Source organism: Cannabis sativa, chromosome 4, assembly GCF_029168945.1.
Source record: "Cannabis sativa cultivar Pink pepper isolate KNU-18-1 chromosome 4, ASM2916894v1, whole genome shotgun sequence".
NCBI lineage: Eukaryota > Viridiplantae > Streptophyta > Magnoliopsida > Rosales > Cannabaceae > Cannabis > Cannabis sativa.
Window position 1 is genome coordinate 2,514,704 of NC_083604.1, and position 11,569 is coordinate 2,526,272.

The 11,569-nt window shown below is 26.8% G+C and overlaps 1 protein-coding gene across 1 annotated transcript; it reads right to left on the reverse strand.

The window, feature by feature from the left end:
- Positions 1 to 4,938: 4,938 nt before the first annotated feature.
- Positions 4,939 to 6,682, reverse strand: LOC115714773 (uncharacterized protein At4g22758). Its single transcript, XM_030643527.2, has 2 exons — positions 5,990 to 6,682; positions 4,939 to 5,390 (listed from the first exon to the last, which is right to left on the reverse strand). The coding sequence occupies exons 1-2, from the start codon at positions 6,219 to 6,221 to the stop codon at positions 5,179 to 5,181; spliced, it is 444 nt and encodes a 147-aa protein (XP_030499387.2). The 5' UTR covers positions 6,222 to 6,682; the 3' UTR covers positions 4,939 to 5,178.
- Positions 6,683 to 11,569: the final 4,887 nt, after the last annotated feature.

Consider the following 11,569-nt stretch of genomic DNA (forward strand, 5'->3'; position numbering starts at 1 on the left):
ACATTCAAACCGCGACCGAACCGCAAAAAATTTTAAACCGCATTTTTTTTGTGGTGTGGTGCGGTACGGACGGTTTGAGCGGTTTGCGCAGTTTGATGAACACCCCTAAAAGAAATGAAGTACCCTTAAAACCAACTATCATGACTAGTGAACTTACTTTTGGCGTGGCGACTGGCGAGTCGGGCTAACATTAGGGGCTACGTGGTTTTTTCTCTCATTGTGTAAATGTAATTATTTAATGCTATTCGTCTAAGTCTTTGGTGGTCTACCACACACCGAGCCACCTCATATGATACATTACGTAAATAGTTAGGCTTCCAAAAGATTCACAACTATGCTTACTAGAGAGGATCAATGGTGCCTAATACTCTTTTATATGTAAATATCGCTATTAGTTCAATTAAGTATCAAATTTCATATAGTTTAATATAATAATTTTTAAGGAGTATGACTAGTCAATCATAACACGATATATGAAAAAAGTACTAAGTACTACTGATACCTAATAACAATACTCTTCTTATATGCACGGTAAGCCCTTAAAGTAGGCGAGCTAAGATACTTAGGATCCTTAAATTATAAAAAAATTTATTAATAAATAGATAAAATATCAATTTTAATCTCCATTTTCTTATTTTTTTTTAACAAAATATTTAACGTATATAACTATATATGATTAAAACTCTTTAAGAATTTTAAAATTTATTACCATTACATCAAAGCATAAAATTATTATTAGTAATTAAACTATATATAAGAACTCCAAAATTTAATTTTATCTTAATCCCATATACTTTAAGATTGACCCTACTTATATGTTAACGCTTATTAATCGTAGAGTGACACCAATAAATTATGTTAGGCACTATTAATACCCAATAACAATACTTTTAATTTTATTAGAAAACATGTATTTTTATTAAAAATGTTAAGGGACACCACACAAGAGTTGTCAAACTACTATTAGTGTAATTTAATATCAGGTCCTCTCACACTTTTTTTATTTAATAAATAATATAAAAAACCGCTAACCATTCACAACACGTCACATTATTATAGTGTTGAGCACCTTAAAAGACCTACATCAATAACATATTTTTATCTCTTAGGCATCTATTTTTTTTCAATATATAGATTTCAATCACACAAATATTAAAATTAAGGTTTGGCAGTAGGGGCGGACCCACCTTGTAGCGAGGGGAGGCAGTCGCCCCCTTGAAAAAAAAAATCGAGATAAAAATGTATATGTATTTTAATTAGTTACAACATATATTTGTATTAAAAGATGATATTTATAGACATAATAGTAACCTTGGTGTAATGGTTAAGGTAGTTGGTAAATAAGTTAGAGGGTAAAGATTCAAACCCCACTAACTACACTTTATATTTTTTTTTTTAAATTTATTTACGCCCCCCTCATTTTAAATTCTGGGTCCGCCACTGTTTGGTAGCTATAAATATAATATAAATCCTACAAATCACTCACAAAAATAATGTGAGACACAACTCAAAAGCTTATTTGTTTTGATAGATTTTCATTAGCTATATAATATTTATTTAATTATACCAAAACTCTATTATAAATTTAAGGTATAGTTATATTAGAGAAAGAATATAACTAAATATAATTATTTATCTATACGATGAGATGAATCAAAACCATACGTAAAAGAAAAATACCTAATTAATAACCAAATCATGTGGGAATTAATAAAGATCACCAACACTAATTAATTTGTACGTAAATTGTACTGTACCAAACTATACTTAACAATTAATAATTTGTGGACTACACGTTGCTAGTTCATGGTTATTAAAAAAAAAAAAGAATAAATAGGAATGTCCCCTTAACTATTTTTTTTATAAGATTTTGCCCCTTCAATCTTGACCAAAAAAAGTTGACCATGTAGTATTTTTCTTTCAGCAATTTGTTCTACAGTTATTTATTTATCAAGGCAGCCAAGTGTTGCATTGCAGTGTGAACATGTGTTGATTTCTGTAATGAAAATATAATAATAATGATAATGATAAGTAAAGTAGGCATGAAGAAGAATAGACTATTTGGCATATCAATTGGAAAATGACATAAAGAGATTCAGTTAATGTGTATTATTTTCTTAACTTTGTATTTTTAGGTAATATGGTGGCTTGTTCAATTTCAAAAGGGTTTCTTTTATTGTGGGAATATTCCATTGGATCATCAACCAACCTGTCCTAATTTCGAACTTTAATAACACTCAAATTTCACATTAATTTGATTTTGAGAATGCCCTACAAATTATGTGTCTGTTTTTATTATCATACAATAGTGTTGTCATTGTCACACATATTTGCATAATAATATTTGACTTACTTCCATAATGTAATTAAAGTTGCTTTACTTTCTTCTTTTGGGGTCAAGCTTGGTTTTGGGCATAAGCGAATTAGGTCTATACTTAAGGTCTATCTAGCTTAGGAGTTCAAAAAAAGCTTGTCTTCTTCAAACATATTTTTTTTTTTTTACTAATTTTGAAAACTATTACATTTTTCTCAAAACAAGGGCTCAATTTTTTTTATAGCCCACTAAATTTTAGGATCAGCCCTATAGAAGATTATCGTAAATGTCTTACATCTTTAAATAATACTTCTTTATTTTTTATTAAACAATCTGTTAATATGATTGCTTATAATATTACTAGAGTATCTTGTTCATTTCTAATTTCGGGCATCTTTAAATAATATTCTTGTTGAGGTACAGTCTTATTTTTTGACTGACGTAAATTTATCAAAATTCTATATTTACTTCTAAAAATTTCTTCTTTTTTTTTTATTAAAAAAAGGGCATTGCTGAATTTGAGAAACTAATCATATACCAAAAAAAAACCTTGGAGTTGAGTTTTGAAGAACATGCTACATTAAATGAAAGAATGAAGATAAGATATGTTGGACAAAAAATTATTAAGATAGGCCCAATAGTTTGAGGATGAGACCCCATGTGATTAATTGATCTGTAATTCAGTATGATGGAAACTTTTTGTCCATAGATATTTTTATGAACTTTATGTAGATATTTGAGATAAAGTTCTGAATTTTAAAAAAATAATAATCTTGAATATTAGTCTAAAATTTCAAAATTTTAAAACACGTTTTGAAAAAAATAAAGAAGAATCATGAGTCCTAAAACATAACTTATTAGAATTTTTGTCTCTTTAATTTTGACATATACTAAATTATATTTTTAAATTTTTCAAACTCTTAAAAATTCTCCTAAACTATTGAAATTGTTAGATTCAAGGACATTTATCTAATTCCATTCAATTTTAATAATGCAACGATTGTCTATATACTAAAATGTATCCCAAAACTTTAATATCTATCCAATTCTGTCCCCTTCGATATGTACAAAATTATGTCCACTAAACTTTCATCCACATCAAGTTTTCATTAGTAAAATAAAACAAAATACTTAAATTAAATAGTCTCAATAGTTTAGGAAAAAATTTTAACGGTTTTTAACCGTCAGAAAATTTTAGAATACATAATTTGATATATATTAAAGTTGAAGAGTTCAAAATTCTAATTAACTTTTTAAATAAAACAAAGAGTAAATCATAAATAAAAGAAAAAACATAATTTATCAATTTTTTTAAATGAAAATTATACATTTTAAAAGTGAGATTTTAAATTATTATTTTTAAGTGATATATCCACTAAACTTTAAATTACTTTTTAATATATACATAGGTAACCTGCATATCCCAAGAATGTCCTACTTCCCATTTTAATAATTGCAAGTTTGAAACAAATTAATAAAGTTTTCCCTTTAATAAACATGTCACAATTTTGTTGGAGAAGGCGTGAATGATGCCTTGGAGATTGGTTTTGCATTGCATTCACACACCCAAATTATTATTTTTTATTAATTACTTTTTACTATTTAGTATATAAAAATACCCCACTTTAATGTCTTATTGTTAACTCCATTAACCAAGATTAGCACAACATTAGCTGTCATTAAATGCTCTAAATAATTTAGTACAACAACTATGTGGCTCAAAAAATTGCACACTATTTGAAAGGATAGACATTAATAACATCCTTATAAATGTTACCAAAAATTGATAATTAGCCCATTTTACAACTTTTTGTGTAATGTACATATAATTTCGACCTATTCTTTTTATCAAAATGCAATGTATTGTAATATAAAGCAAGTTTCTTTAAGGAGAAAATTTCCATGTTTCCATTTCCCCAAACAAAGTTACACTACATAATTATGATTTAATATCAAATGTTTGACAAAAGCCTTAAAAGATCATGTGGAGAATAAGTGATTAATAATAATATCAATAAATCACAAATTTAGCCAACAAAATTTGACCAAATGACCATTTAAGATGTCCAAGTCTTGGAAGAGAGGTAGGTATTTTTCCAAATGGAATTAAAATATAGCATAAGGGATCCAAAATCCAGATTCTAGTACTAGTCGAATGTTAATTAAAATTCAAGGAAAATTCTTATGAAATCAAATAATTTAGTTTAATGCCCAATTGATCTATTATCAATACAAGTAATTTAACTTTTAAAAAGTCTATACTTTACTCCCCACTTTGGTGTAAAAGTGATAACAAATCAAACATAAACAACATTAAAAAGCTCATTCCTTTAATATCTAATATTGCCAAATAGTTTGAAAATATTCTGTTCAAGATATGAAGAGAGATGCATCATGCACTCTTGATTTTGTTTTAAGTGAATAGGTTTAATATTTAATCAAAATCTTCCACAAATAATATTATAAAATACCTATACTAAAATTATAAATAAAGCTCAACCACTTTTATTGACAAAAGTTCCCATTAAATTATTGTTTAAACAAATCTATGAACATAATAAAAATGAATTGTGATACATACAAGATCATAAAGCTTAAATCTAAAAATTTGAATAGAGCAACAATTTGAGTATGAAGAAATTGATCAATTTTATTTCTTGAAAAGAAAGAAACATTCAGTTTCAAATAAACCAACTTAAACACAATTGGCAAAGAGAAATAAGAAATCAAAACAACAAACTTATCATCATCATTGTTATGAAAATCAAATAAGAACCAACAACAATTTGATCAAATATCCTCCTAAAAAAAAGAACATGAAATCAAAAGAGACATATAAAAGTTTCTCAATTTGTTTGATTTCATCAATGAGAAGAAATCTTCAAGTTAAGGGATTTATTGAGCCATGATTTCCATGTACCGTTTCCTTTGCGAGCAGCAGTAGGAACACTTTCCTTTACACTAAGCTTGATATCATTCTCATCCAACTTCTTCATCACCGGCTGTGGTGGTGGCTTCTTACACAGCATGAAGTTTCGAGTCCCTTGCGATCCAATTGTGTCCAGAGGACTCAAAGCTACACAAAACCCACAAAACCAAATCAAAAATCGAAACCCAATTATGTCATAATCCAATGATTCTTCAGTGTTATTTTACTATTAGATTTTTCATATTTTTTTCAAAATTGAGACCCAATTATGTAGTAATAGAATAACCAGAGCAATGATCCAATGATTCTACAGTGTCAAAGCTACACAAAAACCCACAAAACCAAATCAAAAGTAGAAACCCAATTATGTCATAATCCAATGATTCTTCTTCAGTCTTATTTTGCTATTAGATTTTTCATATTCATTCAAAAATGAGACCCAATTATGTCATAATAGAACAACCAGAGCAATAATCCAGTGATTCTACAGTGTCAAAGCTACACAAAAACCCACAAACACAAAATCAAACACCAGTATAACACTGAGTAATTTGCCCAAACTAACATCATCAAAGTGTAAAATTTACAAAATAACCACATTGAATTTATACTGTTTATGAGACCAAAGTGATTATTTTTTTTTCTTCATATTTTTACAAAATTAAGACCTAATTCTATCACAACGGAATAACCAAAGCAATAATTCAACAGTGTCAATAACTAAGCAAAGTTTCAAAATCGCTTACCATCAGATCCAGCATTTGGACAGTAAAGAAGAAAATCATTAAGATCGGAGCCCAAAATCGGAAGACGGCCTTCGCGTGCATACGATTTCAAAGCAGTATCAATTACAGCATTAACGAGTTCTTCCTCATTAACAACGAACCTAAGAGGTCCGGCGCTACCAAGCACAGTGACGCTAATCAAGAGCCTGTTGCCCTTGCTAGTTTGGGTCTTCTTCTGCTTATAGTGCAACATCGTGAAAAATACTCAAAAAAACCCCCCAAAAATTGAAAAAAAAAAAAATCAAATTCAAATCCCTAGAAATGATCAAGCGACCAAAATCCAAAGAAAAAGAGAAAGAGAAGATAAAAGAGAAAAGAAAGAAAAGGAAGAAATGATGGATGGTGGAAGGTAGCTCAGGGGTCGAGACCGAGGCAGCGGTAGTACCAGCCTTGCTTACAGGAACCGAAAGCGAAAGCAGAAGCGGCGGAGAAAGGGAGAAGAAGAGCGCTCGCTCGCGATTGGGAAAGCGAGCGCATCAAATTGGTAGTCCTTAAGATTTCCACCATTCACAAAAACCTAATCTCTGATGAGCTGAGCAGCCACTGATGATTGATTTTCCGAGAAAAGTACAGAGAAAGAAGAGAAAGCCAAAATCAAAATCACAAGCTAAGAGAGAGAAAGAGGTTTTGAAGGTTACTCTTTTTTGAGGGTTGGGTTTGGTATTTATATATATAAATTATTATAAAGCTAAGCAATGTGGTGGAGGTGTCCTGTCTTGGGGCCATGTAATTAAAGTTCATTTAGGGCTAGGGTTTCCTAATTTCATTTCTTTACCAATTATAATTATAATAAGGCACTCTAGTACCTTCTCGACATGTCGCGTTGTGATTGGTTAGCGATACTCCTTAAAAGCTATTATATTAAATTATATGGGGCCCGATACTTAGTTGGAACAATAGCGATATTGACACATAAGAGAGTGTTAAGCACCACTAGTGCCCTTTAGCATTTCTCTTATAATAACGCTAATTAGGTTTTTTTGTTTCATGAAGTTTGACATGTACTAAAAAAAAGTTTTTAAATCTACTAATCTTAATAGTTTAGGGGTATTTTTAACGACTTTAAAAGTTTAGGAGGTATGATTTGGTACATATTAAAATTTAGGAGGTAAAAATTCTAATTAGCCTAATAATAATAGTAGGTGAATTATTTTATATATTATTTTGTTTTTTTTTTTAATTTATGATTTGAGTTGCTACGATTATTTTTATTTGAGTTGTATGTGAATTTTGATTACTATTTAGGTTGTTCTGCTGATTTATATGTGAGTTGTTGTGAAAATACAAAAAGATAAAATACTTTGAAGTGAAAATGAAAAAACTCTAGAAGGGTAAATATAATTTTGAATTTGCAAAAGTTATTAATTGGACGTTCTGTTTTGTTAAATAACAAAATAGACCCTGTATTTTCTAAAATAGTACAAATAGAACCATGAACTTATTTTTTGTCAAAATAAAATTTAATAATAATATGATCTACAGGTGTTATGACAAAACTGGTTACATTTTCTGTATTTGTTCGTATAAGGAATTGATTATATTAAAAAATTGTTAAAAATTGAGCTTGGGGTCTTATTTTTACAGTTTTAGAAAATACAAGATTTTTTTATTATTATTTTACAATATAGAGAGTCTAATTAGTAACTTTTACAAAATCCTAAATGTCACATGTATGTATTTTAACTTTTAATGACTTTTTAAAACAATTTATTTATGTGGCTAAGTATTACATATATTATTTTGAGTGTTTACTTAATTAACTTTAATTTAAAAGGTGGAAGTAGAATTTATTTAAATAAGTATGACTACATGCATAATGCAAGGTTTTATTTTTATAATATGTTTTGATTCTTTAGTTTTAATTAAATAATTATAAAACATTGAACTTATAAAGAAGGTAACGGTTAGAAAATTATAAATTCAAATTTTTGTTTTTGTTGTTGTTTTTTTATTTTTTGAAATCCAAAAATTTGAACTATTATGAAAATAAAAATATCAAATAATAACAAATTTATCTTTAAAAAAATAGATTCATCTCTATCTTAAAAAACTAGTGGTTATTTGTTAAGATGAAGATATGTAGTTATAACTTTCCCCAAATAAATTAATTGATGATAATATCTGAATAGGGTTAATTTTGTAATTGAATAAGGGAAAGAGTACATGGTAAATAATTTAATTGCCTAAATTAATTAATACATAATTGCGTATTAAGGGGCATTGTTTAAGCACAACTACAAATAAACTTAATTATTAATTAACTAAATAAATTTGGTGACCTTTAATTTGAACTGGTCAGCTACTTTGAGATTTTATAGACTTGTTAATAGAGCACTTGGCCACTATTTTTACTACTAAAAAAAATTTGTAAATGTTTTTTTTATAGATTTTTTAATTTACTTATGTATTTTTGGAAACTACAAATAAGGAAACACGCTTTACACATTCAAGAAAACAAAAAGGGCTTTAATATGTTAATTTCATTCAATTTAGTAATTTAGTAATTAATCATATTTTTAATAGGGAAATATTCTTAATTGATTAAATGAATTTACTTATTTAGAACTAATGTTTGACACACTCCTTTTATACACTTACAATAAACACTATAATGTGTAATTAATTAAATGAGTGTTTCCATATTCATCAAAACAATTGGTTTTAAAGGGATTTTTTTTTATTCTTACACTTTAAAATAGTTTTTGTTTTTATATTTTTATTAAAATCCACATAGGAACTTCTATAGCAACTAACAGATCAACTTAAATGACAACTAAAATCTACATAACAATCCACATAGAAACTACCGAGTAACCTAAACTATAAATTTGAAAAGAAAATTAAAAAATATTATATGGAGTAATTCTCCTAATTTTAATTAATTTATATCAGACGTTGATGAGTTGGCATCAGTTGAGAATAAATATTGTAATGTACATACCAATAGTGTCAATTATATAATTGATGTTGTTTAAAAAACTTGGATGTACTATACATGACTACATGTTTATCACCGTTGGTTGTAAAGTGTTGCAACAAATCAGTGATGCAATGACGTCAAGCCTATGAAGCCCTCTATAGAACCCTCTACCTTGACATTGTTCCCCTTTCACTAGAAAATTCTATATTATTTCCTCTTGCAAATCTAAAGCATTCGGTTGCAAATTTTGTAAGAGAAAATGTTCTTCGTTGGCGCAGGTTTCTTCAATTTTGACTCTCTTAGAACGAACTAGTTGCTAAATTTATTATTTTCTTCCCATTTTTTGACTCCTAGAACCAATTTTTGTGTGCTATTGATTCTCTCTTTTTTTTTTTCTCATCATTTCATAATTTTGATAGATAATTTAACAGTTAATGGTTGAATTTTTATTTACTATCATATGATCTCTTACATCGATGCAATATATATCGGTTATAAACTTACGCTAATTTAATTACATATCAACACTTATGCTCGCTTTATAGCTGTATTTGTGTACATTATTTTCATGTTTCTTACAAAATTACATTTGAAACATCTACTTATTACTCTCTAACACTTAATATATATTATATCTTATAATGATATTGTCTTATTATGCTAATTTTATCCAAACGTTATGATATCATCAAATCAAAATTTATTACCATTCTTAATACAAAAAACATGAATCCACATTTTTAAGCAATAAAATAGAAGTACTCTATTATTATAAAACAAAGTATACAACATATTCTAGCATCATATATTTATATTATATAATTTAAATATATATATAGATATGTATATGTCTATATGTATAATTAGTTTAAGTTTGAATAAACTTTCGTTAAGATGATAAAAAAGCACTTGAGTTGGTAGAAAATGTTACGAAGGGAATATCTCAAATATGTCATGTACATGTGTTTTTGTTTTTGCATTTATTGTCTTTTAGCTTCAAAATTCAAATGATAACTTATATATATAATCTCTTCTATATACCTTTATACATTTGTCACTATAGTGTATATATTTAATAGCAGTATACTACTTAAAATTTAAGTTTGTAAACAGTTATATTAATTTAATATTTTTTTAATAACATAAATAACTAATATTAATAAAAGTGTAATTTTTAACAAAGTTCGTCGGTGTAAATTCTATTAGTGTCTTCAAAAAGGAAAAAAATAAAGCCTTAAATATTCTTTTAATAAATTTTAAATGAAATTTTAATTAACAAAACTTGAGAAAATTACAATTTATATTAATGAAAATTTACACTGCTTAAAAAATCATTTAATTTATACCGATTACAAATATAAAACTTAGAGTAATTTGCGACATAAATGCTTAAGTTTAACTTAAAAGAGTTATATTTTTAAAACTCTATGAGTATCTGGTCGCTAAATGTCAAGTCATTATCCACGTGTTATTTTTTATTGGTATATTTAAATTAATTTTTTAAAAAAAAACCTAAAAATTCATGATCTAATGAACGAATCAGGGATTATTATGTGGCAATTTACTTAATATTTAACAACCAAGTACTTAGTTCCAAAAATATAACTTAAGTATTATATTACTGCTAAAAATTAAACTTAAGTATTTATTTACAACCGAAAATTAAACTTAAATATTTATTCCGCAACTTTAAAACTTATAATATTTATGCTACAATTATCATATATTTAATAATCAATTGATTGATGCAAAAAGAATGCATATATATAATATATGGTTTGTTTTTCTCTATTGATATGTAGCACCAGCTATAGTACTTATAATTTGGTTCCTTCCCAATTGTGATGCAATATAGGTACGAATTGGAAGATTATTAATATGAATTATATTCTATAGTAATAATACTTTTATTTTATTCCATAGAAAATGTTTGAAAGAGTAATATATATGATTAAATATTGCCTTTATATTTCTTTGATTTTATATATGAGACTTATTGTACGTAGTACTATATATTGATCATCTTTGTTAATGTTCACATGCACTGAATAAATGAAATGATATTATTAATAATAATTAATTAATTAGAAAAACAGATACAATAATTAATATAATTATATATATGTGATATATAAAAATAAATTTAAGTCAGATCAGTCCACTGTGATCAGAGTTGGTACATGCAGTAGTCTAATTTAATAATAATATAATAATTTTGAGAAATTAATAATAATAAAAATTATTGGTTGGTTTTGACTTTTGACTTTAGTTTAGGAGAATAATTAAGAAAATTGAATTATGGAATATATAGTTTAATTGGTCATAATATATAAAGCTCCTTGTTGGTGGCATCTAGATTCAAGTCATATGCTTCTGTTTGTTTACTAATTAGAATATTTTAATTTTTAATAAATTATGATGATAGCCATGACAATATGATCTTTAGAAAATTAGACATTAATGCAATTTTAAGCTTAGACATAATTAATAAATTATTTATTGGTACCTTTTGGTGTTGGTGGAAACTTATTGGGGTTTTAAGGGTCGGATTTGTAATTGTTTTTGTTTTATTATGACATATGTAATTCTCTTATTGATCAATGTATGCGGGAGAATTATTA

Excerpts from the sequence above, each read along its gene's own strand:
- LOC115714773 (XM_030643527.2), bottom strand. The coding sequence starts at position 6,221 with ATGTTGCACTATAAGCAGAAGAAGACCCAAACTAGCAAGGGCAACAGG. Across the intron at positions 5,391-5,989 it reads TCCAAATGCTGGATCTGATG|CTTTGAGTCCTCTGGACACA; the intron begins GTAAGCGATTTT and ends GGTTTTGTGTAG.